Here is a 23839-nt window from a genome sequence, read left to right as displayed (position 1 = left end):
TGCCAAAGAGCACTTAGACAATTTGACAAATAATTTATGCTTCCGGAGCAGTTGCAAGAGCAGATCTACATGCTGAAGATGTTTTTCCCAGGTGAGGTTGTAGATGAGGATGTCATCAAAGAAAACAAGGACAAATTTTATGAGATATGGTTTGAGCAGGTGATTCATGAGGCTCTGAAAAGTGGATGGGGCATTACAGAGACCAAATGGCATGACCAGGAATTCATAATGGCCTTCATGAGTTCGGAAAGCAGTCTTTGGAATGTCTACTTCTTTCATGCGAATTTGGTGATAGCCCGAGTGAAGGTCGAGCTTAGTAAAGAATTGAGCCCCATTTAGTTCATCCAACAAATCATCAACAATCGGGATGGGAAATTTATCTTTGACCGTCAGCTTGTTGAGGGCCCTGAAGTCTGGACACATACGCCATTCCCCATCTTTCTTGAGCACCATGACCACAGGTGATGAATAAGGACTAATGCTAGGACGAATGACACTGGCTTCCAGGAGTTCCTTGATGATTTTTTCAATTTCATTCTTTTGGGCGAAAGGATATCTATATGGGCGCACATTTGGTGGTTGTGCCTCTGGGACCAAAGTAATGCTATGATCATGTTCCCCTCTCGAGGGTGGAAGCTCATGAGGCTTGTCAAAGACCTGCCGATGGTTGTTTAAGACCTGTTGTATCTCAGGATGAATATGAATAGAAGTGGGTTCGAAGGCCTGGATGGCATTAAATTGGGTTATAACGCCATGGTGGCCCTTTTTTAACAAATTTTCCATCCTATGCAAGCTGATGATAGAAGGAGCACCTGCCTAGAGTCCGTGGAGGGTATGTGTGTGGTTATTCTGCTTGAAGCTCATATATAACTCCTGGAAATCCATTGTGATTGGGCCGAGTGTGCGGAGCCATTCAACACCCAAGACAATGTCACACCCACCCATGTTGATGGCAAACATGTGGGTCTTTAGGTGATAATCCCCATTTGAAGTTTGACATTTTCACAGCGGCCTTCACATTTCATTGTCCCCCCATCAGCAATCTGGACTTGGAAATTAGAGACTGCTCTGACAAAACAATGCACTGCTTCAGCGACTCTTTGATGGATAAAGTTATGCGTACTGCCACTATCAATCAAGACTACTACAGGGCGATGCTTAATAAAACCTCTGATTTTGAGAGTTTGGGGAGAAGAAATTCCTGCCAAAGCATGAAGCGAGATAACTGGTTCTTCAGGTGTAGCTGGGAGCTCATTGTTCGGCTGGTTGTCCTCATCTTCCTCCTCTGGTCCCTCAAATGGTGGGGCTTCCTCAGATGAACTGTGATCAGTAGCATCAATTTGAAAGAATTTGGGTTCCTTGCATTTATGCCCTGGGGAGTATTTCTCATCACAGTGATAACACAATCCTTGCTTTCTTCTTTTCGCCATTTCCGCTGGTGACACCTTTTGAACCTTAAGTGTTTGGGTAGTGCTCGGAGCTTGGGTGGGGCGTCCCTTGGCTATGAAATTTGGACGAGTCGACTAGGCCGCTAACGCGCGTTCTACTTCACGAGCTATCTTGCAAGCTACCAGCCATGAGACTGGGTGTTGTAGTCGGACGTGGGCTTGTATGGCATCTTTGAGACCACTGATAAAACATTCCAAGTAGAATTCATCTGCTAGACATCCTGTGTGGAAGGCTAATGCTTCAAAGGCTTTAATATATTCTTGCACTGTAGAGCTTAGTAAGACGACCCAAAAAGTTAGATTCATGGTCAAAGCGATCAGAAAGGGCTTTTGAGAATATCTGCCAATTCAGTGGCATTGCATAACAACGTTGATGCCACTTCCACCATTGCCATCTTTCTTGGTCCAAGTATAGGCTTGCCACACTTAGCTTAGTCGCATCATCTCTGATGTGATTCAATGTGAAATATTGCTCCATTTGTGCTAGCCATATGGCTGGATGAGAGCCATCAAATTTATACATGTCTAGCTTGGGTGGTCGAAGCTGGGACTGTTGGTGGTTTCCATAGAAGTGAAGAGAATGGCTAGACTCGCCCTCAAGGTTTTCATTAAAATCATATGCCTCCGATTGTGCCCCTGACTTGCCCTTTGTGATTGTGTCATTTAAGGTCTGGATCTGCTTCGTTAATGCCTCCAACTTTTTTTCAAGGGTGTCGATCTTCTCATTGGCCATAGCTTGAGCTCTGGTTTGTACCATGCACTGATCCGGTGCACTTGTCGTTACTGTGAAAAAAAAATTTGGGACCACCTGAAATTTTGACGCTGACAAGTGAATGGTACCACCTTGCTCAGCCCGTCGACCTGATTCTTATGGGCTAAGTCTCCTATAAGCGTCCCGGGAGGGTCTCAGACTTATTTTATTTTGTTACTCCGAAAGGAGTTTTACTCCTCGCTTAGGAATACTGCAGTAGCCGATTCCCAGAAAAGTTAATTCTGCCCAATGTCTTGCGAGAATCACGCCCAGGTATAGGAGCCACACAAATAGTCAGATTTGTTGGCGAAACCCTCAACTGCAGAGTATGAGTAGGAATGTGGCAGTGATCGAACCCCTGCTGCTAGATCTGAATGGCGGATCTGATTGTTGTGACTGCTACAGAACCCAAACTGCTAGATCTGAATGGCGGATCTGATAGATCTGAATGGCGGATCTGAGAGATCTGAATGGCGGAACTGATTGTTGCGGCTGCGACAGAACCCAACCTGCTAGATTTGATCTGGCAAATATGATGCGTGATCTAGAGAGAGACAAGGGAAATATGGTCTCAAGGAGTGTCAGGTGCTATAGATCGCAATATACATAAGGGTCCAACAGTAGTACTTGGCCCAATCTTTCAGGGCACTAACCAAGGAGGATCAACCGTACCCTTAGCCGTACAACCCGACTACCCTATCGTACGCATGAGTAATCTCCCCGAGTGCTGTTCTCGGTGTACTGTAGCAGCAAGACGGCCGACGGTTTATCTATGGCGAGGTTTCAAGAGAGTCTAGGGGGCTTTCGATATACCCAGAGGGTACTTGGAAGACAGTCCGTGCGTGGTTCTGTCTAATGCGCTACTACTTGAAGGGGTACCCACAGGGGTTACAAGGGAGTCCAACCAACGTGACCACCTCTTGTATTCCCTGCGTGCATGCCTCCCAAAATCCGTAGGTTTATGCACTCAATGACAGATCCCGTGGTTTAAAGACGCCGGAACACGTCTCTAGCCAAAAAAAAAATTCTGCTAAAAATGGAGATCCCACCAGCCCTGGAAAGTGCTCTGATACCACTTGTTATGTTCTTGACCTGCAAGAAGATACCAGAATACCAAATATGCGAAGAAACATACCCAAAACACAGAACAATAAGAAGTAACAACATGTATTTTATTATTCATAAAGGAAAGCAATGTTCACTTGCCTCTTCGAGGGGGCAACCTCCAATAGAGCTGGGCTCAATTACAAAATAAGACACGATGCTCCTCAAGGGGACTCTCTATCCTTTATATAGGATTCATACATGCAATACCATGGGTAAGTACCGTGGTTCTCATTAATACCATCTATCTAATACCATGGCCCATTTGCAACTAACTGTGGTCCCTTCTTTAAATGCAAGTCAACCACTTACAATTATTAATATGGGCTTTATTGACTCTTTAACTAACTATAACTATGACTCGACCCTTTTACATAAATAAGGGGGTTAGGGTTGGACCCTAACAATATGGGAGATGCATTTTTATGTGGCCAGATCAAGGACGAGGGATGAAACAAAGTTTGTCTTCACTCCTAGTGAATTTATGCCCTTTTGTTCTAGGTTAGAATTTGATTGCACTAAAAATGTAGCTGAGTATGAAGTAATGTTGTTGGGGTTGGTGTGAAAAGTGGATAAAAATATCGCTTTTTGCAATCAACCAGTAATTATCCGATGTATTTAATTCTAAGCAAAAATATTTTATTGCAATTATTGAATAAAAACACGATTGCAATATTCACCAAAATAAACTGCAGAAACTTTGAGAAAAACCAATCACAAAATGGACACAAATATGTTTGGACAAAACGTCCCTGGAAAAAACCTGAAGGGAAACTAGTTCTTTAGATATGAGGGTTTTACTATTATCTTCAGCAAATTATACAATTGATGAATATTACAACATTGCATGCCAAACACCGACAAAGCTCTAACAAAATATTTCTTCACCTCCACAAGTTGATCTAACCCCTGTAAGGCTCACGACCTCCCTCTGCAACCTGACATGGCCTCACATTGGAAAATACAACCTGTACGATCTCACACATGCGGCTCCTGGACACTCTGATGCTCATGACCTAGACAGAATGACCCTCCTGACTCTTCTGGCAACTTGTATGACACTCCTAGGAATTTGTACCACCTCCTCTTGGAAAATATGACCTTCACAAGGAATCTCAATTTCTCTCAAGGAAAACATGACCCTCTTGGAATCCTCATGGCCTCAATAACTCGACCTCCCTACCTACAGAGAAACTATGGAAGTATTCCTCCTCCGAATCTTATAAAATTGGAAGAATATTGATGAATGGAAACCCTGGAAAATTTTCGTTGCTTCAACTGCTGCTGAAACCATGTTACTGACCACCTGTGGGTGACAACCATAGGATAAAATTTTCTCCTAGTTTGTCTTCAGTCGACAGCCAACAACCCCTTGCAGCTACCAGATAGCTTGATGTGCCACAATCTTCGCCACGTGAGCCAACCATTATAAATGACCCGACAACAATAAATGATCCTTGTTTTTTTTGTTCAATTTCTGTACTATCTTTACCAATTTTTGATAGCAATCAATGCGTCAGAAATCATGCCAAACTCTGTCTTGATTTATGTGCACATTTTCTGCTATACAACCTGCAGTAAATTTGTTGTATGGGTTGCTCAATTTGTATGGATTTCTGTTGTAAGAAATGCTAGTACTTGCCTTGGTTTGCATGCCAACAACTCGGTATTTGCATCCCTTCTTGCTGCTCCTCTCCTCTTCCTTCAACTCTCTATGTCTCTCTCTCTCTCTCCTCAGTAAATGAGTAATAATAATCCCTAGAATCTCCTTCTATGTCTCATTATAATGATTTTGATCTAAACCTAAGATCTAATGGCTCAGATTAAGTCCTTGGCCAATAAGATATACGATTGTGATATAATCTCTTATTATCACAACTTAAGTCCCTTACGTTACTTTTTTCACTAATAATGCGCCAAAGTCACTTTAACTTTAAAACTTATAAAGTTAATATTCTAAGGATCACTTTTGGACATTCTTGCACATGCTAGACACCAAGCCAATGTGGAAGACACTTGTCTGAGCTAAAAATATCAACAAAAACCCTAATATAAATTCATTTACATGCAAAATATAGAAAAATCAACAATAATAAATTCCACCAAGGAAGCCTTCTTTCAATCCCAAAAAGACGTCTCCAATGAAAAGATTAGTCTCCAATATAAAGATGCTCCATAAAAATCACATTCTTCCAAATAGCAAATTAAACACTCTCTATAAGGACACTGAATTCACTTGTGTGATGATCAAAAGAAGAGGCGAAGAGGTCCTATATTTATATGAAGTTTATGCGTTGCTTTTACAAATAGTTAAACCTACAGGTCCTAAATCAAGTTTGACTTTGAGTGTTTGACAAGACATGCGGTTACAAGTGTTGAAAATGTAACTAGTATCGGTCTTCATAATTGTTGTCTAGGACAAGATGTAATTATTATGTATTTGTAAAAAGAAAGAAAATGAAAAATTAATGTAAAAGAAAAGAAAATTATAAGCATAGGTTTTATGCTCTATCTAGGACTAAGCATCCATTGTGTGCTTCTAGGGTTGAGTCATGAGTCATTGTCATTATGTTCTAGACCCTTCTTGGGCTTATTATGTCAAAGAAAGAAAATTTATTTTATGTAAAATGGTCATGTAAACCTCCTCCATCAAGTCGGCCTCAAAAGGGGTGATCCAACCACTATAAATAAGAAGGAAGTCGACCTCATTTGTTCACTCACCAAGAAGAATTCAATCTGCAAGTCTAGAAGAGAAAAGGAAATGCGAAATACATGAAAAGGAGCCTATCTCATTTCAAGAAGACTAGAAGACGAACAAAGAAGAAAAAGGTTTGAAATTTTGTCATTTCCTGTCACACGTGGGAGAGGACTGAAGTACTGCAGGGCCGAAGGTGCAAGATTGAGATAGTAGGCCGAAAAATTGCAGAAGTGGAAGAGAGGGCCGAGACCCTAGTCGATTTGATTTGAGGTGTTTGACTTGACTTGTTTTCTTAGGAATCTGACTTGGTGGGTTGGAGGAGGTCTTATTGTTTGGCTAACGGTCTTGGTTGTCTCATTTGATTTGGTTCTTGAAGAAGAGAAGAAAATTTTTGGGTTTTCCCCTAGAAGAGGGGTTTTTCCTTGGGTGAGAGCTTACATCCTGTCTCCTTGTTGTTTTGATCTTCATGCATTTATATTTTGATGATTGCTTGATGACAAGAAGATTAAAGAAGATAGTAAGAATATTAAGAAATCACAATTAATTATCAAGATAAGAAAGTCTTTCTGCCTTTATGATTTTCTAACAACAAGCCAACCTCATAGCTAAAAACAATAAAATAATGCCATAAATGCCTACATGTGTGGGTAGATATCCTTTACAAGTATGACATCATCTTGTTTTTGAGCAATAAATGCCACAAGGTGTGGAATGGGCTAAGGAGATGCTCCACCATCATAATCAACTTCAAATTTGGAGGGGAAGCCTCGAGAAGTTTCTCAAATTGCTTCCATGTCTAAAAACCATGCTCTGGGTGCGTTATGTCACCCTCTTATGGGTGATGTGGCAATCTCTCTCCAACATTGGGGCTCCATGAATGAGTAATAGTCCTTCCTTGTCATCTTGGGGATGAGCATCATCATTTGGACTCCGAAACAAGTAATGCCCATCAAATAGTGTTAAGGTCTGGCTGGGGGCATCTTGGGTCCGTTGGGTAAAATATCAGGTAAATCCAACACCAAGCAAGAGGAGCTCGATGTTTCAGCATCTAGGTGTAGTCTAGGGTGTCAATCATCATATGGAATCATCAAAGTACCCAACTCTCTGCTTTAGAGGTGCAACATTTTCAAGGTCGTCACTGCTCTTTGGAAGGTGCAAAACAACTTGGGCATGTTGTTTAGTGGAGTGATGGAAGGTTCCATTAAAGGGCTCTCCTGTTGTGTGAAGAACCACTTGGCAAAACCATCTCAAGATCAAGTAGAAGTCACCAATCATTAGGGACAATGACCATAGATGCATCATAGTGGACCATACTTAATTGTTAATAAGAATAATAACACTTCAAACAGATATCACCTTCAAGTATCTAACTAGACCAAGACTTGTAAAAGTGTTCCTTACTTGTGTTAGGGATAGCTAGATGGTCAACCCTATTAGGCGTTTCTAACCCTTAAGGGGAAGTGACAGGTCCTAGGTCAATCCTTCAGTCCTTAGGTACTTGTAATAATAATGGCAATGGAGGGGAAGGACTTTAGGCCAAGGTGCCATGGCCATGGTACTAGCTGATGGAGGTTCATCATCCTGAGTGTATAGATGTAAGGAGGGAGCAATCGTGGAGGCGTGAGTTACCCCCTTTTTTCAGCTTGCTTTTTACACCCCTTTGGTGCACCTTTTACTTCTTTTTGAGAGTGCTTTGATTGGGAGTGTTATCACTTAGAGAAAACCCAAGCTGTAAGGGAAAAACTTTAAGGTAACCTCTAACCAATCTCTTGAATTGAAAGCTAGCCCTTTCAATCCGAAGGGGGATCCCTTCTATAACTTAGTCAAATCTGACTAGTTATGTACTTAGAACAATGGCTAGATCTGATTGGATCATATAAAATTGGTTTGGAAAGGAAAGGTAAAACCATTGGGCATGGAGTCTCTGATACAAAGACACTAGCTACAGGCCGTACAAATCAGTCTAACAGAGGAAAGATAGTTGTAGGTTTCTTAGACAAATCATTAACGAGATATGGTAGGAGATAGTAGAAGTAAACATAAAAAAACAGAGCAACCATGTGAATTCTGCAATTGATATTTAAGTTGAAAAACACATAATAAATCTGAATAACCTAAAACAAAGCATTTACATAGAATTTTGTTTCATAACCTTTATTCAAATTACTGAAGATCAATGGATTCAAGCTTTGACTAAGAAAGAAGAAAAACACAATAGGAAATTGACTGGAAACCTTCAACACATGAATCTCTGAAATTTTGTAATACTGCTTGCAGCGAGTTCTATTAATATAAAAAATAATATACACGAAGTCTGATTTTCGAAAAATTCCGAACCCTTTTTCATTCTACACAGTTTGTCTTTATAGAAAGGATTACAACAACAACTTTTTAGTATCTACTTAATTACAATATTCTAAAAATAAAAGTGTATATGTCAAATACATGCACATAATACATTTTTCCAAGCCTATCTGTATCTAAATCATAACAACGTGCTACAAACTTGGCTAGGAAACTGGGTCAAAAACGATGACTGATCCTCTACCTGATTTGCTGGAACTCTTGCCTCGTCATCCTTCTAAAAATATCATCTGTTGCACAGCTCCTCCTTTCGGGCTTCCTAATCTGATAGCGTTGACAATCTCACTGTTATCCTTTTGAAGCCAGAACATAAACAGTATCGCTAACGGGCTGGTTGTCAGTGCTTTTATAGAACCGATTGCCAAAAATGCGCTGACAATGAAAATGTCAGCGGTCATTTACCTTTACGAGTGCAAATCACTGATAGTTGAGTTATCGACCTGTGAATCAAAATTTCACTTTGACAGTGGGCAATCAAAACTGTGTGGTCAAAAATCAACTAGCTAAGTGTGCTAGCTGCCTCTAGTAAGATGTCAACATTTGTCCTCCTCTGTCTCTTACTCCTCTGAACCTTGATAGTAACCCCTTTCTTTGAATCTTTGGTTTTCTTTGGTCTCTTTGAGCTTGTGGCCTTCTCTTGGTTTATGATCAAGTCCTTTTGAGGAGTTTTATCTACATCTATGACCTCCTTTGCTAACCCAAGATTCTGTTTCAACTTGATATTCAATTTCAGCCATAGTTTTAAAAATTGGACCGGTCCACCTAATAAAGCGGGTTTCAAACTGGAACCGGTGACCAGACCGGTCCACCTAAGAAAGCGGGTTTCAAACCAGAACCGGTCAAACCGGGAGTCATCAGATCTCAATAAACTGATCTTTTAAAAAATACATGAAATAATTAGTTTTTAATAAAAAACTATTTTTAAGATTTAAAACCATGATTTAAAACCAATAGAGACAAAATATGCAAGGTTTGCTCATCTATATACCATGTAAAAGTGAATATATCAAAATGGCACCGAGCGCAATTCATATCAACAACAAAATACATAATCAATGAGGCCCTAAATGGCCTCTAGAGTTCGAAAACAATGCTCTAAGCTATGGGGCCACTGACCTACTACAAGTCTACATATCAGTGATCAACAACATGATCACCCCTCATCATGATCAAACTCGTCACCACTACTAGATAAAGTATCATCAACATGAGCTACATAAATAATATGGCTCAGAGTTTGAGGACTCCTAAAACTCCTCTACAACTTTAGTAGTAGTAGCAAAAATAGATATCAACAAATCACTGATCAACATGGTTACTCATGAAACACATCATTGATTCAACGCTACTAGAAATGGAATCATCAACAAGAGATACATAAACATCATCTAGCTCAAAGTCTTCAGACTTGGATTGCTTAACCTTATAACATGATAGAAACTGAAAAAGTTTAACATCCCTAACCAATGATTTTGGTTTGAGTGAAGGGTTCATCTCCTCAACCTTATAATGTGGTAGAAAAAGATTAGCATGCCTAACCAATTGTTTTCCTTTGAGTGAAGGTTACATTCTTGTTAAGGCCATGGTAGAGGAGTTCAACAATCAATACCACCAACATCAACAAAGTTCAACAGTCAATGCCACCAACATCAAGGTTCTTAAAGGGCTTCATGCTTTTGATCAAATGCCAATCTCATACCCTCACATATGATAGAATCAAATGGAAACATTTCAAGCTCCCAAACCATGCAATCCTGAAAACCATTAAGTCTACTGAATTTTGAGTGAAATCTAAAATTCTAGTTTCTCCATATGAAATCCAATGAGGTCGAAACCACTCTCAAACATCTTGAGTCATTTCATGGTAATCTTAAAAATTTAAGTAAAAGGATGAAAATGAAAAATAAAAGAAATGTCATTAATTGCCAACATTGCTAGGGTTGAGATGTGTCATGCAAATGAGAGGGTAGCCATGCTTTTCTTGGAGTGGTTGTTTTTGGAGGAAAACAACCCCAAATTTATATCAAAAACTTTAGAACTCACAAATTTGCATTATGTGGGGTCCGTAGCTGCCTGGCAATAAACTGGCCGGTTTGGTTTGGTTTTTGTGATTTTTTGGCGAAGTCAACCCTTAAACCACGTTTTTTCCCCGGTTTGACCCGGTTGCCTAATGAACTGGTCGGTTTGACCAGTTTCCGGTTCATGCCGGTCGGTTTCTAAAACTCTCTCAACTTATTCCATGACCTGGTGTGGGGTCTTTTTCCTCCTTTAAACATCTCTGCCAAGATGGGTTCGTTATCTACAATTGTGTGCTCTGCTTCGGGCTCAATCATTTTGCCCTTGGCTTTCTCTGTTTGCTTGCTAACTTCTTTTTCTGCAGGTAGGGGGACAATGAGAGGAGGAACATCCTTTGTTTTTCTTATCCTATTACTTCTCCTAGTATAAACCCTAGGTAATTCAGGAACCAAAGGAGAAACTGGTTCCACCTTTTGTTGGCTCCAAGTTTGTACAGACAAGGTCCCCTGTTCAAGATTTTGTGGCTGTTTGATTTTCTTTTTGCTATTCTTCTTCCTACCCCTTTTTGGTTTTGCAGTTTGAAGTTCAAACCCTCCCCAAAACAAAAAATGTTACCAGGTCCTTCTATCCCTCCTCAATTGGCTTTCAGTTAACAATTTTATCAGACCCTTATGATATATGATATATGAAGCGGGAAGGTGCATCTGGTCTTGCTCTAACTCTAGTAGACATATGTTTCAGGCTTTCCAACAAAAAATAGGGAGTATTGATTCTCAACTGACCTGCTATATGAGCTAAAAACCGGAAATGATAAAGATTAACTCGATTGTAGCGTCCTTCGCAAGTGAAGTATGACTGAGTGATCCGTAGGAGACAGTGCCACTCGTCCTTTAACTAGGACCTCTGAACTCCTAAATGCCAGTTCATTTCCTTAAATTCATCTTTCAGGAAAAAAGGTCCATCAATGCTAGCGAAAACATGGCTCTTTCTCTGTCTTAGGAAAACCTGTGACTTCAGCGATTAGCTCCTTTGTGACCTGAAATGAAATTCCCCCAATAGTCACTTGCTGATCATCGAAGCCTTCTGCAAACACTTTAGCAACACCATCATGATAACCTACACAATGAGAGAAAAATTGCTCCCACCTTGCTTCCCGAAAATGCTATTGAATCTCTAGATAGACTTTGAGCAGGTCAGGTGCCTTAGGCTCGCCTTTGTTCAATTTTCCGCTCCTTTCCATGTTTCTCATTGCCATGCAAAAGCACCAGAAGTGGGATTGTGATTCAATCCTGGGTTTCAGGGGAAAACTTAACAACCCGTCCTCATTCAGCATAAGAAATACAACAAATCAATCATGGGTTATACGTATCTTACTATATGAGGTAAATTACTCCGGGACGTGTCAAGCGGTACATCATTATAACGAACTAACAATTGATTTAAAAAATCCTAACACACATTCATGATTTTTTAACACACATTACCTCACCAAATTCAACAATGGATCACGTGACCTCACCATCCGACTCATTAGGACTTGTTTGATAATGATTATTCATTTGCTGACCTATATTTTGTCAGTGCATTATAAGACAAAAAAAGTTAATTTCTCCTTTTGGCACTGATACCTTGAATGTCAACACATTTTTAAAATTTTCTAACATAAAATAACACTGACCCTCCCATTGTCAGTGCTTTAACCCTGTTTATTACAAATTGGCGCTGATACTCTCGTTGTTAGCGTTTTAAAAATTATTAACTAAAATTGTGATAACAGGGAGCATAGCTTAAAAGCCCAAGCTTGATTTTATTGATTCAACATTTATTTACTCGTTAATGATGAGTCAATTTCTTGTGCATCAGGGCTGGGACATGTGAGATTTCCTTTATTATGTGACAGAGTGTCAAGTGCTCAACGGACAGGGTGATGGTTAATGAGGGGGGTAGGGCGCATGCTAGGCTTTGGCCCACACGTTAGTGAAAACCCGGCCATCTTTTGCATTTTATCATTTCTTTTTCTTTCATTGTGGCCATTTTATGCTTTTAACGTTCTTTTAGCTGTATCAACCTCCAGGGCAATTTTTTTGCCTAAAATGAAGAATGAGGATAAAAGAGTGCCAATCCTGACCACAAGCCCAAAGAATGGAGATGACATCAAGGGAATGATGGTAAGTGGTAAGTATGGAATATCATGGACAAAGTACTTCAATCTAAGTCTCCCAAGTAGTGGCATTCCTATAACCCTAATGCATTAGAGGAGGTCCCACTAGACTAGGGTAAAAAAACTAGTGTTGCGAAAATCGCGATTTTTTGAGTTTGGCGATATTATCGCCCGATTTTTATGTTAATTTTTTTCGCAAAAAATGGCGAAAAAATCGCGATAACTTGAAAAAATCTTGAAAAAAAAAATTCAATTTTTTCCCCAATTTTTTGATGAGGAGGAGGAGCAACAGGAGGAAGAGGTGACACAACCTACCCAGGCTACCCCTGTCACCAGTAGAGGACGTGGTCTACCTCCTGTAGCTCCTAGTTCTTCAGCTTCTAGAGCACAGCGGAGTCCATTGCCAACTCCACCGACATCTACATCTAAAGGGAAAGGGAAAGCTATTGCATTTTCTCGCAAGAGGGGCAGAGGAAATCAGTAGTATTAGACTTTAGTTATTTGGTTCATTTCATTGTATATGACATTATGACTCATGATATGAGATACATTATTATATTTTTTGTTGATATTTTGAGGCTGAGTTGGGACTCAGGAGTCAGGACTTACTATTCAGGACATGATTCACTGTTATGTGTGATGTAGCACTAGAAATGATATTACACATCTTATATATTAGTTCTTTTATCATATTTATGTGTCAATGTATTTATTTTATGTTGTAGATGCTTTAGATATTAAAAAAATTGGAAAAAATGAATATTTTTGTATTTTACAATTTTTTCCCGATTATTTCCCGATTTTTACGATTTTTTCCTGATTTTTTCCCTTGCCAATAATATCCCGATAACGATAACTGCAACACTGAAAAAAACTAACCTTCCTTTTAAAGTGAGAGAACAAATTTATATTCAAGATCAATTAATCATCTAGATCACCCTTTAATTCATGTTAGAATGCCCAAGACATTAAGTAAAAGCACATGATTGTAAGATGGCTAAAGTACGTGCTAAATGATAACCCACCTTCCTTCAAGAAGAATGTTGTATGGTTAGAGGTGTCTAATCGATGCAAATGGTGGTGGATGTTGGCATAATGCCATGCATTGAGCAATGTAGTGCTGCACACTGGCTAATTGTCCAAAGAAGGAGAAATTCTCCTATGGTGTTACCCACATTTTGGTGGGTAACAATGCCAATTGTTATAGTTTAGGTGGAGCAAGATGGTGAAATTCATAGAAAATTCATGATAAAATGGAAACAAAACAAAAAGCAGCTTGCTCAATGGGAGAGATTGAGTTTTGGATTTATGGGAATGAATTTGTATGTACCCAGAAAAAAATTACTATTCTTCATAGAGAAGGTAGTAAGCTTGGCTGGATGCCACCTTAGGAATAGAAAAGTAATCTTATGACACCCCACAAGATTAAGATGGCACCTATAAGCCGATTACATAATTGCCTCAATCAATAAGTGTTGGAAAAAAATGTTTGACTAACATATAAACAACATTGCACAGAGGATGATCACAACTAACATAAGGGACAAACATATTTTTCTCATTGAAAGTCATGATAATTAAATCTAGAAAGATCACATATGATACTTTCATACATGACAACAACAACAAATATCTTGGAATCGATATCCATCACAAGCTCAACTAGGATTATAGCATCGAGAAAAGGATAAATGGAGGATGGAAAACTTATTATGGACTCGAAAACAATTGTAAGTCTATAGATCTTTGGATATGAGATTAAAAAAACTTCTCTTTGAGACTTTCGTAACCCTTGTTATTTTATATAGATTCGAGGTTTGGGGATGCAATATTTCCAAAGAGTCACTGAGGAAGATAGAACAGATCCAAAAGTAGTTTATAACGTATAATCACAAGATTAAAGGAAAGGCACCCTATCACATCTCATCAAAGCAAGCCTTTCGCCCCTTGAAAGCATGGCTATGACTAGGCATTTTATGTAGAAGAATAGGTTAAACAACATTGAAGTCAAGAGGTTTCTTAAAATTGCTTCTAACTCTAGCCAAAACCACCTTTGGCTCAAGTGGGGGTGGAATAAGCATGTTGAGTCTTATGTCATGTCCCCAATAAATAATTCTGCTAAGTAGAATCCTCAATTTTGCAATTTTGGCGATTAATAAATATTTTGGCATATAAACTTAGGAAAAGTGGGTTATGGAGGCTCCACTTAATTTATGGGGAGAAAAGGAGACTAAAAGATAGGATAAAAAGATAAATTAAAGTGGTAATGGGTTGTGGGGGCCACTCAAAAAGGGAAAATCGAACCCCCTTAGGAAAATCGAACTAGCAAGAAAGAGATGAAGAGGGAAGTCCGAATTGGTGGAGCCCAAAAGGAGAGAAGGAAGCAACAATCATAAAAGGGAGAGGAGAGTCTCATTTTTGCATCTTTTGGCCTTTCAACTTCAGAGCTAGAGTTTGCTTGAGCTACTTAGCCAAGTCAACCAGTGTTGTTTAGCGCAAAAAATTTCCAAAGCGGGGATTCCATCTCTTCTTCGGTGAACTTCGAGTGTCACCGTAGGAGAGAATTTGGGGAGCTGTTTCTGGGCCTTTGAGGAACTATTTCATAGGATTTCTCCAACTGGTGCAAGTTTCGTTGAGGATGCACGAGAAAATTCGTGGAGCTAAGTGAGGTAGGAAAATAGTGGAATTTGGACTGGAGAAATTGCAGAGGTTCTTCCTTGAGGAGGACGAGTTTCCTATTGAAGATTTGCAGGGCTGAGAGGGTTGCTATTGGGAGGGCTGAATTTCTCTCTTCCAGGGCCTGCGTACGGGTTGATAGACAGAGATTTCGCAAAGATTTTGGAGCTGGTGATTGCTTGGATTTTCAGCTGGGAAAGATTGCTCATTTCTAGAGGGTATTTGCACACAATTTCTCAGTTATTTGCAGGAGGATTTTTTCCTTTTTCAGCAGTGTTCATCTTGTTGGGCACAAAATTGGGTGGTTAGGAAATTCACACTTTTTAGAACATTCTAGGCCAGCTGGAATTAGCCCAAAAGATTTTTGAGTTTTGTTAGATTGAGTGAAAGGAGCCTAAGGCTATTTTTTTCAGAGTTTTTGGAGCAGATTTGAGGGCCAAAATCACAGTTCTCCTTCAGAGCAGTAACAGAGTTTCCAGGGCAATGCGAATTGTAATATTGAACTATTTCAGATGGAGATTGCATTTATTTCAACCTCGGTGTTGCATGCTTGCAGTAGCAAGCCCAGGTTACATTTTTCTTCCACTGATGTACTCATATTTCCAGATTTAATACAATGGCTCAGACTTTTGGCTTGAATTTCTTTGTGTACTGATTTGGGGCTTTGTTTTAAATTTTTATTTTGCTATAGCTAATGCATGCATTTGATATTTAATCTTAATTCCTAATTAAGAACGTCACATCTTGGCTTGACCATATGGGGATAAAGGAGGAGATAATTTTGCATAATAAGGATAATATTAAAAATATTATTACATCAAAATTTAAAGGGAAATTGTGCAGTCATAAAGAGTTAGAGGGAAAAAGGTAAATGAAACTAAGATATCATAAGGAGGTGATCAGCCCAAATCTCGAAAATCAAGAGTCTCTCTCTGTCTAGACTAGTGTAAAGGAGAAAATAAACATTGCTGAAATAAGAACAAATTCTCATGAGCTACATATTGAAACTAAATGTTGGTTGATTTCCAAAATACCATGGGATGAAAGAGTTTGTCACCTTTGCGACACCTAGAGGGTTGAAGATGAAAAACACTCTCTCCTAGATTGTCCAACTTATTCTCTTATTAGATCTAAATTTCAAAATATTTGTCACGCTACCAACCTTCTTGACCTTTTAACTCAACAAAACTATGGTGATTTTGGAACACTTCTCTTAATGCTTTTTGGGCATAGTAATAAAATTCTAAAGAATTTCGAGTAATCTCTTTACATTCTTAAGATCCGATAGACCTTATCAATTATAGTGGACGTTAATGATTATCATCATAATCACCCTGCAATATGTTGAATTTCCAAAACCTTGGGTCTAGGTTAGAGTCTTAAAATCACTGACGGTACCAAACCAAGAATCTCAACCATAAACTACTTTGCATAGCAGAAATATAAAGCAGTAAATCACACATGCACACAACATAGACAACTTTTTAATTTTTCAAGCGAACTTCGTTATATTAACAACATATAATACACCAGTCTAGGGCTCTCATACTAGGGATAATGGCCCTTAGTACAAGATACAAAACTAGGGCTTGGTGTCAGTCCATCGACAACTAATCTGCCCTCAACAAGATACTTTGACTGTCTAGCTGATGTAGAGCTCCTCACAACTGCCTTGGTTGTACCTTGTACTTGCCCAATCTTGCGGCTCCCGATCTGCAACTTCTGCCTCTATCAATACTCCAAGTCCATCTGGCCACTGAATCTCAACTATCCAATCTGCTCTCTAGTTGTGCCTTCGTCCATCAAGGCCACAACACTTTGAGACTCCTGTTGAGTTGTTCACAACTCCACTTGTGAACAACTCTCGATCTGCCCATTGCTGCTCCTCAGATACTCAGGGACTTCAGCCCACTATGGTCTTCTTGCGCTGCTCCGATAAAGATCAACATAGGGCACGAAGGGCTGTTACCTGTCACTGCAAGATGTCCATCTCCCACAATGAACACGGGCTAGGAGGACTGCCCATCATCTGCTGTAGAAGTCCTTCTCCACACACAAGTCTCGGGCTCCACAACTGCTCCTCTAGTTCGTCAACCCTTGAGCTCAACAATTGCCTCTCTCGCAACTACCTTTGTCCATCAAGGTGTTGCTCACCGGGCTCCAACTTGGACACTATCACGCTGTCCTCCAGCAGACCATAAGTGCCCAATCTCGTCCACACTTGGTCTTCTCTCACGCTGCCCTCCAACAGTCCATGAGAGACCAAGTCCACGTTGTAGCATCTGCACCTAGTTAGGGCATCCCCACACTTGGGAGACCCTTACACATGGCTGCCCACAGACTTCTCCAATCCGCCCTTTGCTTCTGCAATAGAGGAGCTATTGCACAAATCTGGGCACATCAATGTGTCCTTGCCTAGGACACCATCAATCCATCATACACGGGTCCATCTGCAACACACCTTGCTGCTGTCCTCTTGCCTTCCGATCTGATATGCCTGCTGTCACCTTGGCTGCTTGGTAGGCCTCCCAACTATCCACATGGGCTCCTCCAAACAACTCCTAAGGCCTCCTACAAGCAGCCCACAAACTGACCCAAGCAATGGTCAACACTTTGACCCAATGCACAACAATCTTTTGCTGCAAGTCTGCTGCTCAATCACTGTGGAATCTGTCACTAGTGTAGGGCATCTAATCACCAGATCTGCCCCTCCTCCTTGACTTCCACAGGCTGCCCTTAACTGATCCAAATCTGATCCTAAACTAGGATCCAACACCCCTCCAAAACACTGCTGAACTGATGTTTGCTTCTGTGTTTGTGACAGCCCTGGTTAGGGCATGTGCTGTAGCCCTAAACCCTTATGACAGTCCACAAACCAACCCTCAAAGGGCTGCGACATTCCTTGGGAAGCCTCCTCCTTGTCCACGCTGCCTTCTTGAGGGGCTAGTCCACCTTGACAACCCTCTACGCAGCTCTTGCTGTGTGCTAAGGCCTGCGGCCTAGCACTGCAACACTAAATCATGAGACAGTCCCTACGCATGCCCAAACACACCTATTTCTTCAGCGTTTTGTCCCTCTAGCTCTTCGGCCTTCACTGCCCAGCAACTCGGCCCTTGAACAACAACTCGGACTTGTCTTGATAGCCCTCAAACAACCCTAAGACAATCTGCAAATCAGCCCTGCAAACAGTCCTCTTCTATGCTGCTTCTTGGCCTCCAAACAGACTTGTCTCCACGCTGTCTTGACCCTCTCTTGCTGCGGCTAGGGCATCCGAATTTCAGAGCTCTTCCTTGGAGGAATGTCACACCAATGGATGCTCTAAAACACTCCAATACACCTTGTATTTATACACATACAAGGGCTCAATGAATTGATGAAGAGACCCTTCTATTGGACTGTGTTTACACCAAGCCTACATGACTTGGTAACCAATAATTAATTAGCCAACTTCAAAAATTCATTTCTCTCTAACGACAACTCGGATTCAGATGATTCTCATTGCGTTGGAATCGTATCGCTGAGCACTATCATCCTCATCCATCACATGTCGTATCTTCATCATGGTTTTGGCCCAAATCACGATGGGTGCAAAACCCCCAAGCTTGGACCTCAAGCCCACAAGCCTACTTGTGGCGCTTTGACCTCCAACCCTCGAACACTAGGGCTTGGAGTACCTCCCAACCTACACAAAAATCAACACAATATAGTTCAATTGTTGTTATCCGCTGTAATTTCAGTCCTTATTACCTTATATTTCCATTTATTCCTTGTTCATGCTAAACCCAAAATATTTTTAGAGTGTCTATAAAATTTCTTGATACTATGTATGTTTTGTAGAAAATATTTGCTTTTCTATTTGGTTCGGCTGGAGTCTTCTTTTTGGTCCTTTTTATTTGTGACCTATTGATCAGTTAATGTATTTGATAATGTCGGTTTCAATTGAATTTTCAAAAGAATTCTTCAGCAACTATGAGTTACAACCTCTCCGCAAGAAATTTGGTTCTCGTAATGTCTGTTGAGTTCTATTAAATTTAAAAAGAATGTTTCAGCAACTATGAGTTGCAACATCTCCCCTACAATTTTGGTTGTCATGCTTTTAAACTATAATATGAATCTTTTGGAACTTTGAAGTTGCTAGATTAAGTATTTTGGGATCATTGCTAAATTTTATAGTTTTGCTTTACTGTGCAGGTATGTTGCAGGCAAGGGCTTTCATGTGATTGCAGCACATACAGATAGTCCCTGTCCAAAGCTAAAACCAGTATCAGCAACATCTAAGTTGGGATTTTTGACTGTGAATGTACAACCTTATGGAGCTGGTTTATGGCATACATGGTTTGATAGAGATTTGAGTGTGGCTGGACGAGTTATTCTAAAAACATCTGATGGATCTCTTTCACACAAGCTTGTTAAAGTGAAACGGCCCATTCTACGTATACCAACACTAGCAATTCATCTTGACAGGTTGACAGCCGATTTCCATTAATAGGAAATGCAACTTATGTGAGATCAGAGTACTTGCAATCTTTATAATGATTATGCGTTATGCCTTTTCATGTTTTTTTAAATCTATTTACTTATCTTTTAGCCACTCCTTTATATTGAAGGATTTCGGATCTTGGGCAATTAATGCAAATATGAAATCTCGCCACTCAATAGAGGTTTCAGGGATCTAATCCCTAAGAACTTTCAACCATAGGGCTGATCTGAAATAGATAATTACAGCAGTAAACAACAACAAATACTTCACTTCACTTCCAAATCACTAGGCAGCTCAAGAGAAAAGATACCAAACAAGTGTACTTCAATTGCAAATTTGCAACAAGTCATAGCTCCCCAGGCACAGTTTTCCATGCATTTAAGAGATCTGAAATAACTTTATTATAGAAGAATTTATAGCAGTAAATTCTTCCCTTATCTTCAAGATATGTGTTAAATCAATTAACAATTTCAGCTCTATGTTATGTCAAATCAACAAGAAGACATTGCATGTTGAAAATAAAATCAAGTAGAGAATGCAAGTTGAAAATCAGTTATATATAAGAGGTGAACTTCATATACATACAGCTTATCACAAATTGATACAACTTCAAGCTTGCCAAATCCTAGCTAGGGAAACCAAGAAAACCCTAGTCACAGACTCCTCCTAGCTAGGTTTCACTCCTAACCAAAGATAGTTAGTCACCAATAATCCTCAACAAGCTAGCATCATCACGGGTAAGCTGTTCATGGTTAAAGAAAAATACATTTGTCTGTCCTCTTTCTCAACAAGCACAATGTGTAGCACAAGGGTTTCCAAAACTCTAGTATTTAAGTCATCCTCTCTCACAAAAGATACAAGATACCATACTATATTGATCCCTTTAGGGTTTATGATGAACCTTAGTGTCTTTGCCTCCTTAGGGTGATACCCAAACCCTAGTATTTTCCTTGAACTTCTCCAAGAAGCCTAGCACACTAAGACATATATAATATAAATAGTAGTAGACAAGAGGGGGGTAGTACCACAATCCATCTCTTTCTTTTCTAATACAAGTTATTGATGAATGAATATATGAATGAACTCTCTACTTTCTTTATTTTTATGAGAGGTAAGTGAGTTAAACAATATAAAGTGGTCTCAATCCACCACAAGCTACTTGTTTGTTGATTTTCTAGTGCTAATTAGACAAGCATAAATTTCTGCAACTGTTAATTACTTCTAATGATATATAATATTACTTTAGTACATTCCAGAACATCATTAAGCAATTATACTCAGAAAATTCTACTGTAAATGCAATGGAAATAGTAACGATCATAGTAGAAAAGCCATGCACAGTAGACACCAAAATTTTGCCCTAGGAAACCTAATTCGGGAGAAACCTGTTACCCAACAACTAATAATTTTCAAGTCAAACTTGGTCAACCCAAACCAACCTTACGATTCTAGTCAAACTTGGTCAAACATGACTTCTTTGCTAGACCTTCAAGCTAGCAAACCCTTAGCCTTCTGCTAGCCCTTAGGACTAGGTCAACCTGTTGCTAACCTACTATCCTAACTCGGCCCTAACCTCAACCTTAGCCACCCTTCCTAGCGGTTCTGTTCCGACCCTCCTGTGGCCCTGTAGCAGTGAACTCCTGAGGCCTGTCATGACGCTGCAACCTTAACCTTGTATCTCTGTAAAACTTGGGCTAATTTGTGGCCTTATTGTCCAGACCTACAACCTTTACCAACATTTCTGTGGGCTTCAATCAACTTAGCTAAAGCCTGCTCCTGCGACCTCTCTCTGGGCTCTTATCCTTTTGCTTTGCAACCTGTAACTCGACCCTATTTGGACCGACCTGAGGCTTGTATTCGAACCTCACCAACACTATATGTAACCTCTTTTCAGGCCTAATTTGCGGCTTTGAGTCGCTTCCCTCTTGTGGTCCAATCATAGCTTGCTTACAACCACTTCCCTACTTGGACTGTAGTCTATCTCGGGCCCATTTAGGGCTCTTCTCCTGTGGCCATAATTCGGCCCTTCTATGGCCGTTAGTGCAACCCTAAACAACCATGTGTTATGCCTCTTATGCCCATGTTAAACCTCTACATCCTGCAACCTAGTTTAGGGCACAAAACAACCCTATACCAACCTCACGGGAAGATAGGTACTCAACGTTCCTTCCTTGGAATCGTTTCCTTGCTAACTACGACTATCTCATATCTCTTGCTTGTATTGTGTGTGAGTAAAAATGAGAAGTATTAATGCCCTTTTATAGTGTTCTTGTGGTGCCCAAGGAGCATGTCTCCTTGCTAGGCCGACTTGAACATTTGGAGCCGATTTGATCAAATTGGTTTAAATTTAATTTAATTTATTTTCCTTTTATTTTGAGCTGACTTGTGTAGCTGGGGAATACCTCCTGCAACTACACAAAAAACAATGCTCCCTCTGAGCTAGGGAGGTATTCTACTTGACTTCCTTAGATGTCCACTTTGCTGAACAATTTCTCCATCCCAAGAAAAGATTGAATGAGCCCGCTATGTTATTGTATCCATCCACTTCATGTTCTATTCTAGAATCACGTGGAAAGCATATTGCATCGATATCATGTAAAAAAAAGATCTAGTCACCCACTAGCCAAATACCCTTTGGCGATATGGTCAGGTACCCCATGACCAGGGTAAAACAAAACTAGTCCTAGGTCACCAACTAACCAAGTCATCACTTGGAACAAGGTCAATTCTCCCTAACCAATGGTGAAAACCTAGGCCAATTTACCATTCCCACCATGTTGTCACGTAGCATTTGAATGGTAAAATTACTTGTTTGATGCTTTGGGGCACTCACTCTACCTATTAGCCAACTAACGGTTGGCTATATGGTCAGAGTCTTCTGATTGTGGGAGCACTCTGGGCCTTGATGCTCTCTGGGCCATTCTCCCTAGCCACATTACATGGCACTCAGTTAATACCCTTGACCTAGGGAGAATGTCTGCCCTGATTGTTGAAGTTTCTAAGTTTACTTAGTTAGAAACCCTCCATGCACTTTTTCTGATTTATTCTTACCTACTTGTTATTTTCCTTAACAAGTTATTTACAATGTAAATACTAAAAATAAACATTGGTGCATGCTCAACATATTATAGATAAGCAACTAGAAGAAACAAGAACAAACACACCACATGACACCATTATTTTTGGACCAATGTCCCTGGAAAAACCCAATGCGGGAAAACCGATGCAGTTATCTGAGGGTTTTCTTATTAAGCAATATCAAAATACAATCTGGGTGCTGAAACTGGCCTACCCAATAGAGAATTTCCTTAGCAGCTATACCTCACAGTTTGAGAGAAATCTCCTGGCTGAAACCCTGGAAAATCCTTCCAGCAGCTCCTTAGCACAAAATTGCTTTGCAACCCCAACGTCTGCTCAATCTGGATTGCATCAGCCCCTCTCTGTCTCACGCTGGCCTTGCGTCAACTTTTCTTGGCTTGCGTCAGCCCTAGGAGACCCTGCGTCAACTTTCTAGGCCTTTGCCTCAGACACGCTGGTCTTTGTGATGCTTTGCGCAACACTTGGCTGCCTCTGCGTGAGCCCTTGCTGGCTCTGCATCACTCTCCTTGGTTGCTGCGTTGCTCTTTCGGCACAATCTCTGCCTTCCTTGTTTCTTTGTACTCAATGCCCCTCAGCTGCTCTCCCGATCACTGATTCTATCTTTCTTAGCAAACCCCGCTCTAGAGAATACAATCACTGATCACTCTGGTGTATTTTCCAAGTGACCCTCAAGCCTCCTCTTATACTTTTCCTGTTGACATCTCAATGGCCGAGATTAAGTCCCTAATCAATGACTAAGATTAGATCTGGCTTGATCCATGTCTTTTGGACCATTCTAACACAGATTCATATTAATACACATTAATATTTTATTTTCCCTAAGTTTAGACTTAGGGACTCCATTAAAAATATTAATTATTTTAATATCTCCTGATCTGTTTAGAATCTGCCCAACCCCTTTCTAGGTATTGGAGATCTCATGTGCCCCAACCTCCCCACCAAATTTCGTGGCTGGAGCACATCTGATGCTACCCCAAATCAACACTCCCTCTTAGCGAGGACTGTGCTCTAGCAATACTCCTCACTGAGTATTACTCTGATC

The 23839-nt window shown here is 40.2% G+C and overlaps 1 protein-coding gene across 4 annotated transcripts in view; it reads left to right on the top strand.

The window, feature by feature from the left end:
• Positions 1-23839, top strand: part of LOC149219992 (putative aspartyl aminopeptidase) — a 371039-nt gene that overhangs the window by 118932 nt on the left and 228268 nt on the right. For all 4 annotated transcript variants that reach the window (XM_089384594.1, XM_089384597.1, XM_089384596.1 and 1 more), the window contains exon 4: positions 19410-19682. In XM_089384594.1, coding sequence (XP_089240720.1) covers positions 19410-19682 — 273 coding nt within the window. The remainder of the gene's footprint in view (positions 1-19409; positions 19683-23839) is intronic.

Source organism: Pinus tabuliformis, chromosome Q, assembly GCF_031772625.1.
Source record: "Pinus tabuliformis cultivar Carrire ecotype Pingquan chromosome Q, CPIR1, whole genome shotgun sequence".
Classification (NCBI taxonomy): domain Eukaryota; kingdom Viridiplantae; phylum Streptophyta; class Pinopsida; order Pinales; family Pinaceae; genus Pinus; species Pinus tabuliformis.
This window is presented reverse-complemented; position numbering and strand designations above follow the sequence as displayed.